Source organism: Suricata suricatta, chromosome 10, assembly GCF_006229205.1.
Source record: "Suricata suricatta isolate VVHF042 chromosome 10, meerkat_22Aug2017_6uvM2_HiC, whole genome shotgun sequence".
NCBI lineage: Eukaryota > Metazoa > Chordata > Mammalia > Carnivora > Herpestidae > Suricata > Suricata suricatta.
The window spans coordinates 55671505-55695271 of NC_043709.1; the positions used below are offsets into that span (position 1 = coordinate 55671505).

The 23767-nt window shown below is 50.1% G+C and overlaps 3 protein-coding genes and 1 long non-coding RNA gene across 7 annotated transcripts in view; 1 reads left to right on the forward strand and 3 right to left on the reverse strand.

Moving 5' to 3' along the window:
* Nucleotides 1–217: 217 nt before the first annotated feature.
* Nucleotides 218–5500, reverse strand: DTX3 (deltex E3 ubiquitin ligase 3). Of its 4 annotated transcripts, none has more exons than XM_029953529.1 (7): nucleotides 5167–5500; nucleotides 3801–3865; nucleotides 3531–3607; nucleotides 3126–3159; nucleotides 2427–2996; nucleotides 1261–1478; nucleotides 218–913 (listed from the first exon to the last, which is right to left on the reverse strand). In XM_029953529.1, the coding sequence occupies exons 3-7, from the start codon at nucleotides 3557–3559 to the stop codon at nucleotides 838–840; spliced, it is 927 nt and encodes a 308-aa protein (XP_029809389.1). In that variant the 5' UTR covers nucleotides 3560–3607; nucleotides 3801–3865; nucleotides 5167–5500; the 3' UTR covers nucleotides 218–837. The 4 variants fall into 4 exon arrangements, with proteins under 4 accessions (XP_029809389.1, XP_029809390.1, XP_029809387.1 ...); XM_029953530.1 differs by having other exon boundaries at nucleotides 3126–3178; nucleotides 5167–5499; XM_029953527.1 differs by having other exon boundaries at nucleotides 2427–3159; nucleotides 5167–5497.
* On the forward strand, nucleotides 4657–14989 carry LOC115303679. Its single transcript, XR_003914185.1, has 3 exons — nucleotides 4657–5059; nucleotides 5781–5837; nucleotides 14503–14989. It is a non-coding gene; the product is annotated as an uncharacterized LOC115303679 (long non-coding RNA).
* Nucleotides 6665–17435, reverse strand: PIP4K2C (phosphatidylinositol-5-phosphate 4-kinase type 2 gamma). Its single transcript, XM_029953526.1, has 10 exons — nucleotides 17168–17435; nucleotides 14540–14637; nucleotides 13768–13864; nucleotides 13258–13401; nucleotides 10868–11014; nucleotides 10409–10447; nucleotides 9703–9816; nucleotides 9063–9330; nucleotides 8785–8888; nucleotides 6665–8602 (listed from the first exon to the last, which is right to left on the reverse strand). Exons 1-10 carry the CDS (start codon nucleotides 17339–17341, stop codon nucleotides 8522–8524), a joined length of 1266 nt encoding a protein of 421 aa, XP_029809386.1. The 5' UTR covers nucleotides 17342–17435; the 3' UTR covers nucleotides 6665–8521.
* Nucleotides 17436–20485: 3050 nt separating this feature from the next.
* KIF5A (kinesin family member 5A) overlaps nucleotides 20486–23767 on the reverse strand; it is a 28548-nt gene continuing 25266 nt past the window's right edge. Inside the window, exon 29 of the mRNA XM_029954807.1 lies at nucleotides 20486–22758. The gene's annotated coding sequence lies outside the window, so the exon portion shown is untranslated. The remainder of the gene's footprint in view (nucleotides 22759–23767) is intronic.

The following is a 23767-nucleotide window of genomic DNA, read 5'->3' on the forward strand; positions in this document are numbered from 1 at the left end:
CAACAAACCAACCCCTCTTAATCCCGATTCGGACACAGAAGCAGCAGGAGCCCACTAAATACTTGCCTCTTCCCCAGGCTCTCTGGAGGCAGAGAGACTGGGGAGATACACAAGGATTGCCCGACCACCACCCCGTTCCCGTTCTCACCAGGCCCTGCTCCCCCCCCCCCCCCCCCCCCCCCCCCCCCCGTCCACAGAACTGAACGGGTGTGGCATGGAGAGTTGCATATTTTACTTTATTTTTATTAAATTAAAAGCTACAGTCTGGCGGCGATTCCAGAACAGGGTAAGGAGGCTCCTTATAGGGGGCAGAGAAGAGCGGGAGACAGACTGACAGAGACGGAGACACGGGAGAGGAAAGACAAGGTTAAGGTAGAAGGGGGATTGTTTCTGAGGAACACACAAGGCCGGCTCCTTGGGGGCTCACACCGGCCCCATTCCCCCTCCCCACACCTAAGTTCAGCAGTGGGGAAGTCTGTGGGGGGCAGCGGCCTCAAGAGACCCTCCCTCCCCACCCAGATCCTTTCTCAGCTTAGTCACTGGAGCACAGCACATACCAGAAAAGGCCAAGGGCAATGGAGGGGGTAGGGAGATTGGGAGTATGTACACAGGGACCAGGGGAGCAGAGCCTTCTGCCAGAAGGGAGTGGCTTGCACTGCACTGAAGCACTTGGCCTGTGGGGGACCGGGGAAGGGGCTGCCCCTCCCTCTCTGAACTCCTTCCCCAGTCAGACTGGTCCCCTATTTGTGTGGCATGGGGGGCAGAGGGAGAGAGGAGAACAGAGGCTTCCGCTGGGTCCTATGGAGAAAGGCAAGAGCCTGGCAAAGGGGATGTCCTTCAGTCATCTGTGATACCCTTGGCTCTCAGCTCTTCTTGCACCCGGGTCAGATACGTGGGGTCCGGGTACCCAAACCTGTAAACAAAGAGAAATGAAGGTCAGGATTCGCTGCTCCAGCTTACTCATATTAGCCTCATGCTCATCTGCATTCTGGGTGCCCCATTCCAGCCCCTCCCCATCTTCCCTAAGGATATCCAAATCCAAGATAACTTAGCCCAATTCTGCTAATTTTTGTAGGTTAAGCTGGGCATATTGGAGACCAGGTTTAATGCAGAGAAACTGGGTTGGAAGAGACGGCTGAATAGTTTGGGGGCGGTCCTCTCCAGTTAGGAGGCTCCCAGGGAGAGAGTGTTGATGTGGTTCCCTCACTGGAAATGGAGGGGTGGGGAGGAACCAAGAGAGAAAATGAAGGAGGGTCGCACAGCTGGGGTCCCCCTGTACAGCTGGTCTTGTGGTGGATGTCGTTCCAGGTGATGACATTCGGTCTCCCTGTGGTCATGGACGTGCCAATAGTGAAGGTGAGACGCTGGTCAAATGCCTTGCGGAACAGGGTCAGCACCTTGTTGCCCTCAGGGCAGTCCGGGAGGTAGGCCACCCGTGTGGTGCCAGGATACCGAACTCCTGGGTTTGGGTGTTCAGCCTGGGAGGAGGGAGAAGCAGGGTGGACAGTGGGCAGCTGGGCAGCTGAAGGCCCATGATGCCAACAGAGGGTTATCCTGGCCAGCCGTCTGTCTGGGGCTACCCCCAGCTAACTCTGATGGGGCAGCCACAGGCTGACAGCCTTTCAAGGTATGAGAGACTTCCTTGACAGGTTTGGGCAGCAGGAGCCTGTCTTTGGACAAAATCCTTACTGTTAAAGACGTTCTTTCTGCTGCCTCAGTCCCTCAAGTCTCACTTCGGCAATGAATGGATTCTCACAAGTGATGGAAAGTAGCTGGTCCTTACTCATCAGCTCAGCAGAAATGTGAAGACTAGAGAACAATCTATCTTTCAGCCTTCCTTTCTCCACCTGAAAACACTCCCAGTGCTTCTTTGCCTGCCTAACCTGTTCCCTTTTCCCATTACTCTTCTTCAGAGCCCCTCCTCCCTCTGCAAACCAGGACTGACAATCACCCTTGGTGAAGCAGCAAAACACCCATAGGCTCTTGACCACTCTGGTTTTAACCTTCCACTGTCATCAAGGTTTTCCTCTCTAGTCAGTCTGCAACAAAGTAACGCTCTAGCTCTGTGAGGAGGGTCAGATCCCTTCCTGCTGTGCCTGTCTCCCCGTGAGCCACCTTCTCCACAGAATTCACCTCGGCCAAGAATAGTTGTCGACATCCAAGTTCATCACAGAAATGGTATTCAATTCCTTTCTCACACACCTGATTTTCTGTGTGCCTTGGAGCCGTGGAATGGAAAGCTGGCCCTCAAGGGGACCTCCCAGGTCTGAGTGGGAAGGTCCCACTTGGGGGACAGCAAGACTGCATGGCATCAAACAAACACACTCTCCCTCACCCAGTTTTCCTAGGCCAGAGAACATGCTTGGGAAAAACCAAAGGAGCTCGGGGAGAACCAAAGGGCAAAGGCAGGCCATAGGTCTTCTTACCCCCTGGACACCGGGCGGGAAGACGTACTGGATGACGATGGTGCCGTACTTCTCATAGCTTGGCAGCAGGAGTGTGGCGTCCTTAGAGACCAGCATCCGCCCATTCTGGGGCTGGTTGCCCACCAGCTGCCCATAGAAGCGGCCACACATGGGACAGGCCTTTTTCACCTGCAGGGCTCGGGTGATGCAGCCCTCACAGAATGAGTGCCGGCACTTCTCCAATGTCTTGGCGTTCTGGATCTCCCCCAGACAGATGGGGCAGGTGCTCTCCTGCTCTTCCGTCTCCTCCCGAAGGCGGGGAGGAAGTGGAGGGGGCAGGGGGGGAGGAGGGGGAAGCCCCCGAGCCCCTGGGGGCAGGAGCGGAGCTGCTCGCAGAGGGGGAGGGGGAGGCCCTGGGCGGTGCAGCTCAGGGTGTTCCCCACCACCCCCCAAAGCCAGGCAGCCCATAAGCTCTCCCTGCCTCTGAGCTTTCTTCAGCTCTTTCTCGGCCTCTTTCAGCAGCCCCTTGAGAGCCTTCCGGGCCAGGTAGAGCCCATTGGGTGGAGCAGGGGGAGGGCCCTGCGGGGAAAGCTGGAGGACATAGATGTCAGAAGTCTCGCCGTCTATGAGGATGGACACACGGTGCTCCTCCCGAAGCCGGGCCAGCCGGGCTGGGGTCTCTTTGCTCAGGAAGTCCCACACAGGCTTAGAGACAGTCACCTTGTTCTTGCAGGTGCCTCCACAGGCTGCCATTCTGGACAGGACGAACGACACTGCCCCCAGGGTGAAAGGGACTCAGGGTGGGGGGTCCCCATTTGATAAAGTCAGTGCCTCCTACTTCAGGCTCCTTTCCAGCCCTATATTACCTCTACGGTCTCAAAGGCCACCCCCAATTCCTCCCCCAAGTTCATTTCTGTCTCCTCCTATCTTTCAAACCCCAGCACCCCCTGAAGAGCAAAAAAGTTTCAGTCACTTTATTATTATCATCATCTGAGCCAAGCATCAGTCTTGGTTCTCTTTAAATTCCTCCCAAGATCACAGAAACCATCTAGCCCTCCTCCCTCTGGGTGAAAACTGGGTTCTTTAAATGGGGGGGGACACTTTTCGACCCTCCTTTTTGCTCACTTTGATCCTGAAGAGCTTAGAATTGGCATGCAGGCTCTCTCCCTCTGTCCCTGCTCCCTACTTGTAGGTTGTGTGACCTGGTAGGTGGAAAGGAAAAGGAGGGAAAGTGAGAAACCCCCTACCCTCTTCCCCCATGCCCCAACCCAGCAGCCCAAGTAACAGAAGACTGGGAACCTGGGTGTAAGTTACTGGGAATGGGTTTACTTGGCACATCGAAAGGAGGAAACCAATTTACATGTGAAAGCTGAGGTTCCCTAGGGAGGCAGATACCTGGAAAGCCCATGGACAATAAAAGCAGCAGAAATCCCACTTTTTCCACACTCAGCTGACCAGGTCTAGGGGAAAGGGGGAAAGTAAAAGGTTATGATGACAAATGTCACTCCACCAGCAGCCCAGAAACAAAACAAAAATTCCTCTATCTCTTCTCCTTCTTTCCTGCAGAATTCCATCCCCAACTTCTCCCTAAGTTGCTAAGGATGGAACTTCAGCAATGCTAACTTTCCCCTTTTCTCCTCCAGCTCTAGGCTATCAAGAAAGCCTAGGGCACAGATAAGTCAGGAAAGGTAAAGCCCACACAGATAGAGGACTTTCCTGCCAACCTCCCCCAGATCACATGGATAAGAAGATTTCCTATGCTCCCCAACTCCTTACCCTGCCCCATATTTCCAAAGAATTCAGCCCCTATCAATAGGGAGACTTCTTTGAGGAGAAGTCTGTTTGGAATGCAAACAAAGTGGCAATAGCCCCTGCAATAACAGAGTTCTTACGGTCACCTTTTAAACCCAGCGCTAGAGCGTAAGCCTGTCAGCAACCCAGGCTGCATTTCCGGAGGGGTGGGGAGCAGCAGGGGTTCAGCCAGAAGACCCTGATGTTTCCCCTGAGTCTTAACCATGTTCAGCTACAGAGGTGTACCTACAACACCTCCAAATGCAGCTCAAGTAGAAAGAGGGGCCATTAGCGTGACCTCAATTCCTTGACTGATCCAAAGGGGAGCGGCTCTGTTTGCGCCTCCATCATAGTCCCCTCAAAAGCCATTTGCACCTCCAGATTCAGAAAGTGAAACTGAAATCCTAGAACCTCAGCTCCTTCGGTCTGTCCAAGGTGGAACACCCCCCTCTCCATCAGAGGGAACCCAGGACCTAGATGTCCTTAGCTCCAAGTCCTGCTGGCACAGAAAAGGGAGGCGGGGCCACAGCTTATGCTGGGTCTCCGATTCCTCTGGGGCAACCCAGGCCGGACACAGGGCCAGTCCCTCCCTCCAGACGAAGACCAGACAGGGGCAGCCGGGAGGGGCGAGGGTCCCCGGGGGCATCAAGTGAGGCAGCTCCACCCCTCCCCCCTGACCTCCTGCAAGACCCAGAACCAATCCCCACGTCCCCCTCTCGCCGGAGCCCCTAGAGCCCCAGCCCTGGGTGAGGGTACATGTCGGCCCGATCGCGGTCCCCAGAACCCCAAATGGAGGCCAAGGCTAGAGGGTGATAGGAAGAGGAACGGCCAGGCGTGGAGAGGGCCCCTGGCGCAGCGCGCGGGTAAGGAGGCGGTGGAGGGGGCGCAGGGAGAGCAGAGAGGGCGCGCGGGGGTGCGAGCGGGGTCCGGGGGGCGCGCAGTGGGTGTGGGGGGCGCCAGGCTCACCTACCTCTCGTCAGCGCCGCCATTGCCGGTCACATGACTGAGGCTGTTGCTGGGATGACGGTCTGGGCCCTAGCAACAAGGGGGGGGGAGACCCCGAGAAGGTGGGGGGGCAGTTTGCAGAGGGGGTACAGACCGAGAGAAAGGGTAGGAGGGAGGACAGCACCCGCTTCCCCGTATAGGTGCTAGTCACCGTTTCCTTTGACCCCCTTCCATGCAAGAGCCCCTGCCCTTCCGCCCCAAAACAAAAATGGAGGCGCCGTCCCAGTCTTTGGAGGGAGGGGGTGGCGTGTGGAACCGAGGGTAGGAGGTTAAATCTCTTAGAGACGCCACCCTTCTCGCTTCCCCCTCCCGGGAGGGGCCCCCTCCCTTTCCTATTCCACCAGCTGCGTGGCAGCTTCGGCAAGCTGGTGGTGGATGGGTGGGCGAGGAGTGTCGGCTAGGTAGGTGGGGAAGGAGGCAATTTTTCTGTGGTCCTTCTGCTAGAAGGGCCTTTGAGGAATAATTTGGGATGGGAAGAAGAGTCATAGTAAAAAGAAAAGCACTGGTTCTAAAAAAAAATAAACAAACCCCAGGACTAAACTATTGCAATTCCTTCCCTCATCGCTTGCCTTTTCCTAGATTACCTTCTGTGACCCTCTCCCCCACCCCCCACAACCTGCTCCCAGATGGGTATTGGTAAGTGTCTCTGATTTTTGTTTTCACAAACAGGGATACTGAGGCTAGTGCCGAATGGGAAGTGAATACATTTTTTTTTTTAATGCCCTGGGGTCGGGGGTGGGGGGAATGTCAAGTCTATGGTTCAAACAGAGTTAAAAACTCTCAAAGAAAAAACAGCTCTGCTCTGTTCTGCTTCCCACATCAGAGCAATCTCCGCCCCCAGTCCAACTCACTTCCCTGGGGCCACATCAAGCCAGGTTTTTCCACCAGCCAAAAGACCTCCTCAGCCAAACTGTACTGGATCTCCCAGACTGGCAACAGCCTCTATTTATCCACCCCTTTCTTCACCCCCGCTGTGGGCTGGAGGGTTGGTCACTTTCTTCTTTCCCAGGACCCTGCTGTCCTCTTCCTGCTGTCCAGACAGAGGACATCTTTCCCAGGAAGCCTGGGGGAACGCCCAGTTCCTTCGTATAGCTCCTGCATGTGTTCTCTGAGAGGTCCACTCACCTTTACAGGAATAGGTGTGTGATCAAGCCCAGAACCCCGGGAGACGAGGGGTCAGTCACATCATCTGTCCTCCCTGCCCCCCACCTCCATAGCTGAACTCCCACAAAGCTGGAGTTAAGTTTTCCATTCCCATGCACACCCCTCACAACCTTTTAAGTTCACAGCTATCTATCTAGAAACCCACATTCTTAGTTAGGGGCCTAACACCTTAAAAATCAGAATTCTTCATCTGGTCTCCACACCCCTAAGCACAGGGTTCCACAGGAAAGTGGGGGAGGGGAGGCATGTCTGTGAAGGAATATGGCTTCAATAATTTACTTCCTATATGATGACAGCAATGGGAATAAATACACAAGATCTCTTTTATTAATTAATAAAACAAAAAAAGATGAAAAACAGAAGCAACAAATGAAGACCATACTGCTCACAATACATCAGCCACATGGTCAGAAAACCAGTTTCTAAAGAGCAACGGCTGCTGGTGTCATGAAGTTTTATTGCATTCGACAGGGGAAAAGTAGACAGTTGGAATGAGAAAGATCATCAGGCCCCTGGTGGGAAGAGATTATAGGGGCTCTAATCCTTAGCTGTGGACTCATCTTGTTACTTCCCTTCGAGCAGAAGATGGAGGAGAGGGAGGAATTCTCTTTTAGGATTGCATGACTTCTGTGAGATCAGTCCAGCTAGATACAGAGCAAGGAGTCTTTGCATCCCCACAGGCAGTCACTGGTGCCCATCTTTATGTTAAAAAAAAAAAAAGTGTAGAAGCCATAAGGGGAATGGAGGGTAGCAAGAATGGCTGCCTTAACCCCAGAGGCATTAGGGGGAGGGGAGACCATGATCTGGCTCTTCAGGGTCCTCTCCATTCTGAGACTACTACATGTCATTTCAACTCTTTGGAGGAGGCTGGGTGATTGAGTTATGGCTCTGACTCCTCTCTGGGGGTGGAGAGTGAAGATGACAAAGAAGGCCATCTGTCCCCTGGGAGACACAGTAGCAGTATGGGACGAGACAGAAAAGAACAGAATAACAAATACAACTGGAAAAAGGGTTTGAGAAAGGGCTGGGGAGGAAGGTATGCTAGGCGCACACCTCCAAGGACTCAAACTCTCCAGGGCCCTGGGCCGGATGAGAATGGAGGTTCCCACACTTGAGACCTTCATCCTCTTGAAATGACCGGGGTTGACCCAAGTACAGGTATTTCCCTTTGCTGGGAATAAAACCACAGGGATGGCTAGACCTGAAGAAAGGACATTTAGTACTGTGAATGAACCTTATACCCTGGCCCATCATCCCGGCCTCCAGAACTGCTCACACCCCTACTGAAGGGTTCCAGCCCTGGGAGGGGTGGGAGGTCCTGGTGAAGAGCAGCAACAAACATCTTCACCCAGACTTCAACACTTTGGTCATCTCTGGGCACTTGTGGCCAGAAGTACAGGGGTGGGGGTTGAAAGTGGGGTGAGGGAAGAGATTGGAGAGGAGTCAATTCTTCATGGAGACCTTCTCCAATTCCCCACATAATTGCGAGCCCTCCTGGATCCCACCTCTGGGAGGTGGGGGGGGGGTGTGTGTGTGTATGTGTGTGTGTGTGTGTGTGTGTGTGTGTGTGTGTGTACACGTACACATGATGGGCCACATCCCATCCTATGTGCATGCCAGCATCCACAACTGTAGTATCTTGAAAGTCCTCCATCCCAGGGCCTCCTGGGAAGGGGGCATGCCACAGTGAGTTCTATAAAGTTATCAGCAAAATTCAGACACTCTTAGTTCATCCCACGCAGCAAAGTGCATCCAGAGTAGTGCTTGAGCCAGGTCCGTCTGTCCGGTCAGGTCCTGAGGATGGCAACCCCCCCCTCCCTCCATCTCCTCCTATGTTATAGAAACAGTAGGACATGTACAAAGATCAAGGCACTTGGGAGTGAGTCAACAGTAACTCTAATGAAGCAAGGAGACTTGTTGGAGGGCAGAGAGAGAAGGAAGAAAACTAGACGGGGGAGATAGGACAATGTATTTCTGAGGGCCAGGAAGAGCCTACTCAACAAGATGGAGTTATCTGAATGGAAGGAGCCTGTAGCTGGAATTTAACAAAGGAGGAAGAGAAGAAACAGTGGTCAGCATTCCACAATCCCCCAAGCCTCTCAGAACCCTGCCACCTTGAACATAAAGCAGCAGTCAGCATGGAGTCAGGCAGTCTCTTAGGCAAAGATGTTGGTAATAAAATCCAGAAACCGCTTAGCATACTGCTCAGGATGGACAGTGGAGATCTCTGCCCCAGCCTGTGACAGGAGAAATGGAACACGGTATCAGGCCACTCTGCCACCTTTCCCCACTGCCCACCCTCCGTTCCACTCCACGCCACTTCCATCCCCAACCCTTCATCCTTTAGCCACCCTGCCGCTCTGGCACAAAAGGCTCCCTGTCCCCTGTCAAGACAGGAAAGGCTCTGGGGAACCCTCACCCCATGCTTGACAGTTTTGGCTGCATGAGCTGCTTTCTTCTTGGCATCATACTGTGTCAGGATGTCAATGAGGCCCATGAAATACACCTCCTTCTGGGGGGCCCCTGGGGAAAGAAATGGCAATGAAGAGCACGTGTTGTCCCAATTCCCTCTCCTGAGAACCAGTCAGATCTTTTTGAGAAGCTAAGCAACCTTTCCACCCACCACCCTGGTCTCTGTTCCCCAAGGCCAACCCTCCCCTCGCCCCACACCCTTAATTCTCCCAGGACCTCTCTCACCCTCAGCACTCCGGATGGCGTAGACATCAATGAAGGACTCAAACTCTCCAGGGCCCAGGGGCCGATGAGAATGGATGTAGCCGCCGATACCCTCAGGGGAGGTGCCATAGGAGCCCACCAGAGCAGGTGGTCCGGTCAGGCCACAGTCCCCATCCCCCTCTGACTCCTCCTCCCGCACAGGCCCCTCCTCCTCTGGGTCGGAGCCCCGAATGATGTCGTGGATGCCCAGCAGAAGGCTGTAGTCCATGATCTTCAGCTGCACTAGGAACTGACACCCCACTGACAAATCAGATACCTCAGATCTCCTTCCCCACTCCCAAGTACCACCCTTATACCGCCACTCCTGAGTGTCTGAGGCCCTCTTGGTGGAAGGAAGGCTGAAAACTGAGGGGGTATCCCACTGCCCTTTAGTACATGAATGTCCTGGTATCTGAGGTCATCCTTTTAGCTGATTCTAGCCACCCCATCCATGGGTCACCTCTAGGAGTTTTTCATGTCTCAAACCCAACTCCCCTACATGCGGAGAGCCCAAAGAATAAAAGGCAGGGGAGCAGTTCCCTCAGACTGTGAATGGGAGAGACAGCTGCCCTAGGGGGAGCTAAAAGGAAGCAGCTACTTCCTAAAGCACTCCGATCATCACCTCCACATCTCTCTTTAGCTTCTCTAGAAATACTTTCTTCTCCTCTTCACCAATATAAACTTTCTGGTTCTTGTTGAGAAAATCCATATCCTTAAGGGTGGGCAATTCTTTAACCTGCAAGTAAGTAAAGGGACATCTTGGGAATATATCCCTCCCCACAAGGTCTCAGAGAACCATGTTCTACCCTGGGCTCTGTGTCTAACTCCGTGGCTTCGAGGGGAGAGACATCTGACAGCCCCTCTCTGACTCCACACTGCAATGCTGCCCGCAGGCTGTTCTCAGCTCTAGAGGCTTCTCCATTCTCAGTCCCTGCAGCGGCACCCCAAATCGCATCCTGTTACCTTCTGCTATGGCTTTCAGTCAAGACCCCCTCATGCTGACTTTTGTCTCTTCTTCTTAAGCAAAAATGGCTGCTTGACACAAAGAACCCAGAGTATGGGGTAGAGGGTACGCATTTTACTCTTAAAGTCTGTCATCTTCATCCATCCCCAAACCTTCCACAGGAATAACCTATGCCAGTGAGAAAGCAGGTTTTTCCTCTGCGCATGCCAAACGTTTAATCCCTGGATCAGCACAGGTTTACATCCCTCTCTTTTTGGTGGTTTGAGATAAGAATAAATAGCTGATGATCCCTACCTCTATCCTAAAGAGATCCCTTTATCTGCCCTCCCTCATCCCTCACCCTATCACCTGATGTTGATATCACCTTTTCCTTATCGCTGGCTTCTCGGGACACGAGGGAGCCCTGTGGAGAGACCCAAAGATCAAGTCAGCAGAAGTGGCTAAAAGAAGAGTTAGGATCCAGCTCCTAAGATGAGTACGCAAACCCAGTTTTCTTTCCTTTGAAATGAACCATCTAAGTGCCCACCCAGGCCCTTCCCCAATCTCAGTCCAGCAGGAGCCTTTCCCTCGGCGCTAGCTCTCCTCTTTTTTTTTTTTTTTTAACGTTTTATTTATTTTTGATACAGAGAGAGACAGAGCACGACTATGGGAGGAGGGGTAGAGAGAGAGGGAGACACAGAATCTGAAGCAGGCTCCAGGCTCTGAGCTGTCAGCACAGAGCCTGACATGGGGCTCAAACCCACGAACTGTGAGATCATGACCTCAGCCGAAGTCGGACACTTACCCGACTGAGCCACCCAGACGCCCCATCTCCTCTTCTCACCTTGAGGTCATACTTCCTGTGCACAGGAAGACGGTGGCTGAACATGTTGCGCATCACAAGCATGTAGCTGTCCTCGTTGTCCACGCTGACCCGATACATCCCCAGGAACTGGGGCAACAGTGTGTTGCCATGGCACTTCACAACGTACTGGGGTGGAAGGGAGGAAGGAATGGGGAGAAGCTGAGCAGTAAGTGCATGAACAGCCGGGGATGGGAATTCAAATACCACCATTCCAGGGTAGGGCAACAAGTTCAAGTAGAGAGGTTACGAGGTCCAAAGTGGTGGGGACATGTTACAGAGGCCTGCGGTTTTCCACCCCGTTTCTGGTTCCTCATCTCCTCGGACGTGTTCCATCTGTTTAACATCTCTTAATTTGACAGTGCCTTCTCTCATTTCGTCTTCATCATTCTTTGAGATGAGGAAGGCTAGAATTATCCTTCTTTTAGATCCTCTTTAAGTACAAATGGTCACAGAACCAGGATTAGAAATTACATCTGCTTACCAACGAAGTAATTTCACCTAGATTCATGTTTCCTGATGGGCTGGATTCCTGTAGTAAAAATGTCTGCATGGTGGCCTCTTTCAGGGCTAACCATCTCTCAGTATTGCTGCCTACTTCTCTCCAGAGAGAGCCTTCTCAGAAAACTAGTCCACGATCAAGCCACTTCCTCTCGTTCACACCTCAAACCAGCGAAATCAGATTCATACCCTCATTTCTCCTCTGAAATCTCTCTACTCCTCCCTTCCTCAAATTCCTCAGCTGCCAAATCCAACGGGTATTCTAGCCATTGTTGTATTTCAACTAGACAGCACCGGATCCCACTGACCAGTGTCTTGCCAGAACTTTCTTCACCCTGAGCTCCCACTCTGCCACTCTTCCAATTCTCCTCCTGTCTCTCCTCAAATCCCATACAGAACAAAGTCGGGCATCTAGCGACCCGGAGTCTCCTTTATGGGCTTTTCTCTCTACTTGCTCCTCAAAGTTCTATCTTCAGCCTTCTTTTCATTTCTTCTCCACACATTTCCCATCAATAACCTAGTCCACAGTCATGGCTTTAGTTACCACCTACTCACCTGTAACTCTCAAATCTACATGTCTACTTTCCTGAACTCCACTCCCCAACCACTTACAGGGGATCTCTATCTGGATGAACTGTAGAGACTGTGCACTCAACATATCTAAATCAGAGCTGTCTTCTTCCCCAAACCGGTTTCTTTTTCTGCTTCCCAATTGTTAATGAATGGACACCCCGTCACCTCTAACCAGGAATCCGGAGGCACCTCTGCCTTAATTCCCACAAGTCTCCCACTGGTCTTCCTCTGCATGCCCACTGCCATTGTCCTTCAGCCTTTGTTGTTCCTCACCTGGACTGTCATCGTTACCTCCTACTTGGCAACTTCACTCAAGGTATTCCTTTCTCTAAGCCATTCTTGAAAAAGCACTCATATGACTATTTCTAAATAACATACCTGTCTCATAGCTCTGTGCCTTTATGAGTTTGCCTTTGCCTCCAGTGCTTTCTTCCACCTTGTCCGGTGGGTCCATACTAGTCTTCCAAGACTCAACTCTTATGGTACTCCCTCTGAAAATCTCTCCTTGAACCTCCTTCCCCAGGTAAGTTGGGATGCTCTTCCTCTGCACTTCCACAGCATTCTCTACAACCTCTACCGCTGCACACACCTTGCTGTGCGCTAATGCTCGTTTCCTACTCTCTGCCATTAGACCAAGAGATCCTCTAGGGTGTCATGCTCATTCACTTCTTTCTCTACGGCCTAACGTCGGGCGTAGTAAGAATAGACATTCAACGTTTGTTGAACCAAACATTTTTCGAGTCTTTCATTTATTCCTTGCTCATTGACTTTGGGGAGATACTTATTTAGTAAAGATATTCAGTGTTTTTGTCACCAAAATATTCCAGAAACTCCACATTCCAAGTTAATCTGATCAGACAGAATAGCCTCCCTAATCCCATTTAGGACTGGCTGTGATCATGGCTTCTCTCCTCCAGTTTATCCCCAATTGTGTGCTTATCCTGATTTTCTCCTCAAAACCACATTTATTCTTGACAGTATATTTGGTGTTAATACTTCACCTAATTCTGGCTTAGCCTATAGTTTACACTTTGCTATACGTGTGCCCTTTACAAATCAATCCACAGTGCTTTTAAATTGTAAATACCAAATGAGAAGGAACACGTCTGACCTCTCCTATTTAGAAAAGAACATAAAGACATACACAGAGAGTTTTTCTGAAATTCCTCATTTTCAAATACATGATGTCAAGTGCTTCTTGAGGAAGAAAATAGGTTGCAGGGAGAAGGAATGGGACGTCTCTTAATGTGCTCTAGAGGCTGAGCTGTGAATAAAGAGGGGAGGGAGAGAGGCCTGACCTGATGGTAGTTGGAGAGGTTGCTATGCATGTCAGCAATGTCCTCACTGGAAACTTCTTTGATGACCAGAGTTCGATCATAGGAGATAAGGAAGCGACCATCGCTGCCTTCACTCTCACTTGGGGGACTTCGGGTAAGGGATACCTGGGGACACAAATAGGCCAGAGGCTGTTTTCCTCTTTGGATGGAGATGCAAGTCATAGGATAATGGACAGATGAATGTGCTGAAAGTGGATAAAACCCATGCATAAAAGGTTGAGCTGGGAATCTTAATCTGATGACCACACCATGGACTGAATGAAAGTGAAAGCAAAATGTTTAATGTGGCTACATTTTCCCCCAGGGACAGGGTTGATGGCTTTCATCAGATTTTTGACATGCCTGTAACCACAAATAGGCAAAGAATCAGACCTCACAAGGCTCTCATATCTCCAAACATGACTGGCCCAAGCAGTTCCCCATCTGTTAGTGAGAAATGACTCCCTCACCCGAAAACCTGAGTAATCTCACCAAGTAATCTTGGTCATCAATGCCAAACCGATCACGGAGGTTCCTGAAGACCTGGGGGCAATACTCCTTGAACTTGAAATGACTAGGCAGATTTTCCCTGAAATAAGAGTTTTCAAGGCAAGAAAACCAAGTTAACGATACCACATTCACGTAGGGCTTGACGGTTTATGGAGCACCTTCACGCATATTGCCTTCTTTGATTCTCATAAAACTCTTGGGAAGTCCTTTAAAGGTTTATGATTCTCATTTTATAAAAGGGGAGACTGTGGCTCAGGGTGGTTGAGTGGCCTGCTTCAAACACACGGCTGGTAAGCAGCTTAAACAGAACCAGGATCTAATGTCCGTCCAAATAGTACCATTTCTCAAATCTCATGCAAGTTTGAGAAATCCTAAAATTGGCAATAGGGGCCACGGTTTTGAATGGCATCTTTTGATACCAGGAGCATGTAGGACACGCATGTATTTCTTTCAAGGCATATCTATCAGAAGGCTAATGGTAAGGACATCTAAACGTATTTACTCTATGGTATTACCAGGCTAGATGAAAAGCAGACTAGTACAAATATGTAATGGTGTAGAGAACATTGGAAGTTATTGTAATGGTTTCTTTGCACGATACTGAACTTCTGTACTGAAAAGGAGGTTAGAACATAGAATTTGTAAGTTACCTTCCACCTCTACAACCTTCAACTCCTTGCATCTTAACTCTTAAAATTATGTAACACTCTCTTCTAGGAAGAGTGACGTGAGAAGGGCAGAGATCTCCATGTACCTGTGGAAAAGGTGATTGTTGACCTTGATCTTGGAGCTGGCCTTAAAGTCATCTGGCAGCAGCATCACTGGGGGAGGCACCTGGCTGAGCTCATTGATCTGATAAGCAAAAACAAGAATAGGGAGTCAGTGAGTAGGGTGTGGAGAGCTACTTCTACACCGTGTCTGGGTAAGAGTCAGAAAAGGGCAACTCAAACCTCATTCGTTTAAAAACCCTGGTTATGCAACTACTTGCCAGAGGTGAGAGAATGCGTCTGACCTCTGCTGCTGCCCAGCAAGGACTGCAGTAAGCAACCCCCGCACACAGCCCCTCACATTCCACCCCCGTGGAACTTCATGCTCACAGCAGTCATCTTATATTAGGCAAACCCTGTAAGCAGCTCAGGCCTATTTTTAAAGCTGTGAGAAGTTCTACAGAAAAAAAAAATACCCTCAGCAGACTCAAGACAAACATGCTCCATTAAAAACAAAACAAAAAGGCATTTTATAAAGTACACAAGAGCGTTAATTGGACTCCGAGAAGTCAACAGCAACAAGAATGAAATGTCCACATCCTGCAGGAGGCATCTCCGTTCAAACAGGACCAGTCCTTCCAGACCACCCTGACGCAGGTCTCTCTAGTAGGTCGCCACCTGCCCAGGTGTAAGGTAAACCAGCTGATTCTAGAGGGAATGCAGGCAGGCAGAGGATATGAATTCATAAGGAATCTGTTCCTAAATCAAACCAACCCACGGCCCACAGGATGCATGCAACACATGCTCTCCCTGGCCCCCAGAATCAACCATCTGCTAATTTTGGGTGGAAAGGGAGTTCCTGTACGAAGAAATCCCAAGGAGATGTGTTTTCTCCCCAGTGTTGCCACGATACCGCTCAACCACCTTTAATGGTGCACTTATCATATGACTCTAATGGCTAGTTTATGTAAATCCCCCACCTAGATCGTGAGCTCTTCAAGGCCAAGGACCAGATATAAGTGTCTGCATCTCCCGGGTGCCTTGCTAGCATAATGTTTGGTGCAAGGGGTCCTGAAGTGTTTAGTAAGTGAACAAATGGATGCCTTGCCTACCTTTACTAATCATTTAACACAGGTTATGAAGTGCAGTCTAACCTAAATCCCCCAGATTGCAGTGAGACTGCGCTCCTCTTGTTCTCAGTAGAAAAGGAGGGCAGAACATATTCCTCCAGGGGGAAAAGAAAAAAAGCCACTTGAGATTCCCATCCTAAAATTCAGCTACATTTCTTCGTGCCCCCTCCTTGCCACCTGCTGTTAAGCAGGCTGAATCATCACTAAGACATATGTTCAAGGAATTCTCCATTCTAGACACTTAAAGTAAATTTGTGTGGCTCGAGGGTGGGGTGTTGGAGCTAAAGTACATTTACCTAGGGAAGCTGAGGCAGGTCTCATGTGTAACTCCCTCTATCCTTACCGGAGGAAAATCCTCCTTGTTAAGCTTCCCAAAGGGATGGATGGGTGACCTGGAAGGTACATATAAAAGGCAGCCCTACCTCCATCAGCTGTGCCCATCCCAAGTGCCTTAGCCTGGATACTCTCTAATTAATGACATTACCACCCAGGAGCTGGGAGCCATCCACAGAACCACAAATGCAAAAGAGGCTGGCAGACCCCCAACATTTTAAGCCTCAAGTTAAGGAGGGGACAAAAATTGTATTCTCTTCACCCTCTTCCATCCCTACAACCCTGTCATGACTGTAACAATTTAAGGAAATTGATCCATAAAATATTGCCTGTTACATTCAAAGTCACTGCATCCCTCCCACCCCAAATCTGAGGGAGAAGGGGCAACAGTTGTGCTTCCTTCTGAGAGAAGTAAAAGAGATTCACTGTCTTGTTTGGTCTCCTCCTCCTCATTCCCTCTACCAATTTCTAAAGTTCGCCATCATAGTATCCCCAGAACCAGAGCTCCTCAGCCATCTCTTTGGTCAAAGACGTCCCCCCACTTACACCAAACGCCATCACTCCAGCCAGCAATGGGGATCAAATTAAGACCAAAGCCATATACCATACATAAGTCCTAGCTTCTCTGAAATGTTGTACCTCTGGAAGGGAAAGGAAAGGACAAGCAGGATTGGAAAGTCCAGGAGAGCCTGGAACTCCCTCCAAAGGCCAGGTCCCCAAATCAAGGACAGCCCCTGGAAAGGAAAGGGAACAATCCCTCTCATCCAGCTACCTTCCCTGCTCCCCCTTGCACACACACTCTCACCAGAGACCTCTCTACCACCAACCCTGAAAAGCCACTCCCCCTAATGTCCCTCCAGCTGAAGCCGGGTCCGGGCCAGTCTATGTGGCCTGGGGCTGAGGCTGGACCTGGCAGGAAGGTGGGAGTGAGTTGGATTTCAGGTGGAGAAGGGGGAACAAGGGTGGTGGAATATAAGGCGGAGGGGGAACCAAAAGTCCACATTTCAAAAACCAACCAACCAACGAACGTCTAAAACGAGAAGATACGCCGGGGAACACCTGCGGTTTGGTGGGCAGGGACCAGGACAGCCGCGGGGAAAAGTGCCAGCGAGAGGGGCTCCGGAGGCGGGAGCCTGTTAACAGGGACGCCCGGAGGCGCACCAGCAGCTGGGTTTGGATAGGGCTTCTGGAGGGGCTAGTGCCAGGTCTCACCGAGTGGGCTACGCCCCACAGGAACACGCCCACCAGCGGGTCGGCCGCCCGGAACACCTTCACCTTCTGCTGCACGAAATGCTTCTTCTTGGTTTTGGAGGCGAAGCCAAAACCCGGGCCCGGAGCCGCTGTCGCCGCCGGTACGGTCGCCGGCGGGACAGAGGAGGACGCCATGGCCTCCGTCTCCGGTGCACCCGACGGAATCGACAAACCGAGGCAGTGGCGAGGCAAGCTGCCGACCCCGGAAGCGGTGCTCACCTGGGCCGCTGTCACGTGACCGGAGGCTGTCCCGCAGGCACGCAGCGGGCGGTGCGGGGCTGGCTCCGCCCCCTGGCGCCAGCCCGGCCCCAACGTCCACACGGTGGGTGGGCTCACCTGGCGCAGGAGGCGGGCTCTCGGAAGTCGCGTTCCCTGCCGGCAGTGGGCTGTCCGCCAGGTCCGGACCTGCCACCGAGGCTATAGGGATGCGACCTGGGTTGGCCCGCTTCATTCCCAGGGAAGGAGTGGGTGGGGCTCGGTTGTTGCAAAGTCGCCGCCTGCCGATTTTGCCCAGTTTCTAGGAGTAGTAACCTCGCTCTTAAAAGCACTTCTTTTTTACGAAGTAGGAGATCCATTAAGTGGTTTCGATGGATTAAATGTGCTTTTACAAGGACCACTCAAGCATCATTCTGGAGGTGACTGCGATATTCCAAAAGTCGAGAGAGGAGATAGCGAATTAAAACAGTGGCTGTTGGGATGGAAAGGAGGGAATGGCATCTAAAGGTATAGTTAGTTTGAGGGGCGCTGTGGCTCAGTTGGTTAAGCATCTTTGTCTCAGGTCACGATCTCACAACTCCGTTCGTGGGTTCGTGCCCCACGTTGGGCACTGCACCGACAGTGAGTAGCTTGCTTGGGATTCTCTCTCTCCCTTTCTCTCTGCCCCTACCCCATTCATGCTTTCTCTCTCAAATAAATAAACTTAAAAATAAATAAATAAAGGTGTGGTATGATTTGAGGGCCGCCTGGGTGGCTCAGTCAGTTGAGCATGGGACTCTTGAGTTCCACTCGGATCATGAACTTACAGTTTGGAGAATTGAGCCCCACTTCAGGCTCGGTGCACAGAGCACTGACAGCAGGGAACCTGCTTGGGATTCTCTCTCCCACTCTCTCTCTCTCTCTCTCTCTCTCTCTCTCTCTCTCTCTCTCTCTCTCTCTCTCAAAATAAATATTTTTTTAAAAGGTGTAGTTTCATGTCAATTTGAAAAATTCTGAGTGGATGTGGGACTTGAGGAAAAGAAAGACCTTGAGAATGAATACCAGGTCCTGAAAAGACCTGGTGGTAGTGACATGAAAAGGGGCAGTTTGGTGAAAAGTTCAGTTTGAAGTGTGTTTGAGGCACTGAGGGCAATTGAACATAGGAGCCCAGGGCTCAGCAGAGGAGTCTGGGCTGGGGATACACATTGAGTAACTGAGAATCTGGGCGGGGATGACACCTCCCAGGGAAATCGTGGTATAGACCCCAGCATTTAAGCTGCCAGTGGGAGAAGACTGAGAAATAAAAGGAGCCAGGAGAGAAGGGTCACAGAAACTGGAGAGTAGAGTTTGCAGAAGGAAGGAGTGTAGAGCAGTGTCACATGACATGGAGGGATGAAGCAGACCAGGATTGGGAAGTGCCCATTGTATTTGGCAACCAGTGACCTTTGGAAAGTGGTGTTAGAACAAAAGCCAGTTGAGGTGGACTGAGGAATGAGTGGGAGGTGAAGAAGTGGGGAGGGAAGCTTGAGACTTTGCCGGGAAATTTGGCTGTAAGAAAACAAGATGGGGAGTCACTTATAGAGAGACACAGTAAAAATACATACTTTTGGGGGCACCTGGCTGGCTCAGTCAATAGAGCATGTGACTCTTGATCTCAGGATTATGAGTTTGGACCCCACGTTGGATGTAGAGAGTACTAAAAAAATTAAAGAAACTCTTTTCAGGGTGACCTTACAAGAAGTGGAGAAATCACAAAGAAGATGCAGATTGCTCATCTGCATCACTTTTAGGTATTGTACATTATTGGGTCTATGTAACTATCTATCTCAAGGATGAAGGACCTAGAAGAGATCTGCTTTAGTTCAGAGCAGATTTATCATTTGTTAGAAGGAAGAAAGGAAAGAATTAGTGCTGCTATAGGTAGTGTGTAGGTATGGAGAGGAGATGAAGAGTTTCATGCTCAGTTGCCTTAATTGTTGCCTAAGAGAGGATGTGAGAAAGGAAGGTGAGGAGTTTTGACCAGCTGCTCTGGGAGGCAGGGGAGGAAACCAGGTGGGGATACACAGAAGTGGTAACCAGCCAGCACCCAAGGGCCAGTTAGCTTCTTTGGCTTTCAGTTGCCCCAGTGTTTTGGTCTTGCAGTTTTCTCCATCTACCTCAGAAGCTCCAAGGCATGAGCAGAGAGGACATGTAGGGGTATGCTCTGAAAGGGGGGTAGGGGACACCTGAGTGGCTCAGTCAGTAGAGCATCTGCCTCTTGATCTCTGCATTGTGAGTTCAAGTCCTATGTTGGGTGTAGGGCTTACTTTATGAATGAATGAATGAATGAGTGAATGAATGAAAGAGAGAGAGAATGAGCTGGGGAGGGGCAGAGAGAGAAGAGAACAGGATCTGTAGCAGGCTCTGTGCATTGAGAGCAGCGAGCCCGATGTGGTGCTTGAACTCATGAACCATGAGATCATGACCTGAGCCAAAGTCAGACACTCAACAGACTGAGCCACCTAGGCACCACTGGCAATGGACAGAATTGATACTGGGACTGAGGCAATGGGCTGTAGGAAAAAATGAAGAGAATGGGATACCATTTATTTTATTTTTTTATGTTTTATTTATTATTGAGACAGAGAGAAACAGAACATGAGTGGGGAGGGTCAGAGAGAGAGAGGGAGACCCAGAATCTGAAGCAGGCTCCAGGCTCTGAGCTACCAGCACAGGGTCTGCTGCGGGGCTCGAACTCACGAACGTGAGATACTGATCTGAGCTGCTTAACCGAGCCACCCAGGCGCCCCTAGGATACCATTTTTTGTTAAAGATTATAAACAACCTAGATAAGTGTCCACCAGTACTGGAATGGTTGAGTAAATTATAGAATAAGTTTTTGAAAAATTCTGTCTATATTTTAATGAAGTAAATCTACATAGAATGACATGAAAAAATCTCCAGAATATATTGTCAAGTTGGGGGCAGGGGAAGTGTGTAAATCTATTGAAAAACATCTGGAAGGCTATATGCCACACTTTCAAATGCCATTACAGGCAAGTAGGGAAGTGACACTGGGGAGGGATAAAGATTTACAACACCACAGAGTCATCACTGAATTTATTTTATTTTCAAGGTACTATGTACATCAAGTAAATACACACTGGGGTTTGTGCGGTTTGGTTTGTCTTCCACGCTGGCATGCAACATTTTGGCAGATGTGAGTGGGCAGGCCAGGTGCCCCTTGTGACCCTCGCTCTCGGAAAGGGATGCTGTGGTGGCGGGAAGGGCTGGTGGGATGCAGAGTGAAGCTTCTGGTAAAGGCCTTGTGTGTGTTCTTATTTGTGTAAGCGAATTCTATTTCCCTTACATCTCTCTCCTCAGCTGCCCTACCCCTTCACATTTTCTTACGTGTTTTAAAAGGATCCTTTGGTGGTAAAATTACATAAAGTCCATGGGATTCGGAAGTGCCCTGTGGGCAAATCTTAGCTCAAGTCTACAGGCGCCTAGGTATCTTCCTTCTTCTCCCATTGGGACTTTCTCCCTTTGCTCTAAGTCATGGGCTTGGGGCAGGTGGGGCAGATTGAATCCCTTTCCTTCAGAGCAGTGGTTTTCAAACTACTTTACAGAACCCTCAGGTTCTAAACTCTTAGGACTATTCAAGAGCTTCTCCACTAAGGAGGCATTTTCCACCAAATAAGGAAAACAGAAACTGCCCAGATCTGCATCACTTTTCGTTGTTTTTTATATTGGGGTTCCATGTAAGATTTGTTTTGAAAAATGTTTGACTATCACTGCTTTGGATTTACTCTACACCCTTCTGGTTATATTTGCCCCTGCATGTCTCCATAATTGCTAAAAAGGGGCCCAGCAGGTAACAGAGGAAGCACCTTTTTCCTTTGAAGGAGTCACAGGCCTATATTTAGCATCTGGCACTCACAACAAGCTTGCTTTCCTGCCTTAGAAGCTAGGTGATGGCAGCCCTGCTGGGGGGTCCCTTCTTCCATCCACTGTAAGACTGGGTGTCTGGACACCAGGCCTGCTTTCTTGATTTGCACTGGCTTATGACCGCCACTCTCCATCCCTGCAGTTACTTAGAAAACCACCCTAGCACCGTGTGGAAGTAAACTAAAATAATAGTCGTATCAATGACATGGGGCGGTGCTGGGGAAACAGCACGCTGCTCTAACCACCCTCCCCGCAGTCTGCTCGGCCCCTTTCTTTAAAGTGCACTCCTACCAGATGGGGACATTATCAAAGGAATTCCGTCAAGAGAAATGTTTTGATGCATCATGGGGAAAAGTGAGGCTCTAGCCTGAAAGGAAGGCATCTTGAGACATATTTTGCCAATGAACTGGAAGGCCCCAAACCAAAAGGTGGAGATGGGAAGAACAGGCAGCCCAATATGGGACAGAGAAAAGAATCCAGTTCATCACTGTGGCAAAAAAAAAAATTGGAATTTCCCAGTCTGTTCACACACCCCCCCCCCAAACCCAAAGAAACAATCAGTGGCTATGCTTGCCTATAACCATCACCTAACAGATGAGCAACTATTTGTTAGACTGTTGGGAAGAGTCTGCCTCCTCAAAATTTCAAATATTTTAAAGCAATTCTACGTTCTGTTCATGGCTCTGGGGCAGAGAATATCAAAAGAAGTTTTGAGGAGAAAGGGAATTAGTCCCTTGAACAATCCATGTCCTCAGTCATGGGGCAGGGAGACAGGGGACAGAAGAGGGAGGCAAAAGGTCCACTTTGGAGGGTGGAGTTGCACACCCAGACTCCCTCGGGTCAAGTGAGGGGGAGATGAATTAAATTGTGCATGTTAACAGCAGGCCTTCCATTTTACTCTCCCCTGTACTGTATGTGAAAGAGGAGGGAGGAAGAGTCTATTTCTGTATCTTCTTGTGATGCTAAGACATTCTTCTGCTTAAGGCTTTGTGTGCGTGCGTGCGTGCGTGCGTGTGTGTATGTGTGTGTGTGTGTGAGAGAGAAAGAAAGAGAGAGAGAAGAGAGAGAGAAGGATCATAGCCCTCTAGCTCCCATTTTTCCTTTTACCATCTCCGTGACTAACACCACTCAGTGTGAGAGACGCATGTTTGAGAGAAGAAACATCCACCCTCCTCCCTATTACCCCAAATGAGGAGGGCATACTATACTTAGAAATTGCTAAATACACCATTAGATACTGAGAGAGTAAGACAGAAGGGAGAGACATAGCAGCAGCTTTTGATATATAGATACAGAGTACAAAGAGATACGGAGGAAGAGTAGACATCAAACAGTACAGTCAAACAACAAGGGCTGGGAGGGAGTTGTTAGTGTCAGAGACCACAGGTTTGCAGCATGCTGAGAGAAGAGGCCTCAGTCCCTCTTAGAAACTAGGGAAGAAAGAGAAAGAGGTTGTGAGGACCCACCTTGCAGCCCAGCCACTCAACAGGAACAGGGTGGCATTTGTACAAACTTCAATTTACAGTCTTGTTCCTTTAACACCAACAACCAGAAACCACTTTCCCAGCCCTTCTCCTCTACCCCAGACCTTCATCTTTCTTCCCCATTCCTACTTCTTTGTTCCTCATGTCTTTCTGCCTGCCAGTGCCTGGCTTATTATCCTGGAAAGCCCCTGGAGCAGGCTTGGCTTGGATGCAGCCCAGGAAGAGACTGGCCATATTCTCCAAAGAGGACAATAAAACAGGCTCCTAGTGTCCAGTTCTGGGCCCTAAGGCAAGTAAGAAGCCTGGTGACACACTAGAACCAGGAAGGTGCCTGAGTGCTGGAAAAGAGGACCTGGGGACAGAGGTGGAATAAAGGGGACTTAGAGAGGGAACACAGCTATTGTCTACATTCACTGAGCAAGGTGGGAGGGGCGTGCTGACACTGCAGGGTAGAGACAGAAAGTTAGCCTTTCTGGGACACTTCCTAAAGCTTACTGGTGACATACACAGATAGGAGGTTGGATGGGACACTGGTGTGGGAATAAAGCAAACATCTCCTTTACTGGAGGGGTCTTAGTTCAGAAAATACCTATCCACCCAAAATTATTTCAGAGGCAGAGAGGGGGTTGAGATGATCTCTCAAGGTCTCCTTCTATCTACTACATTCCCTGACCAGGGCATGACTCCAGATGGGCACCGTCCTCGCTCCCTCTTTTTGACATGTGGCAGCGACCCCTAGTGGCAGAAACACAGTACTGTGGTTTTTACTATAGCCAAAAAGAAAGCTTAAGGGAGGAGGGGAGGTTAGTGTCCACAGCCGGTGGGCCAGCACCCATGTAGCCCCTAGGAAGGGAAAGCAGGAGCTGAGAGACAACTATATATTAAAAGTTTTGAGATGATAAAAAAGCAGGAGAAACAAAGAGGCTGAGGGCAAGACAGGAGGCAACCTGAGTCT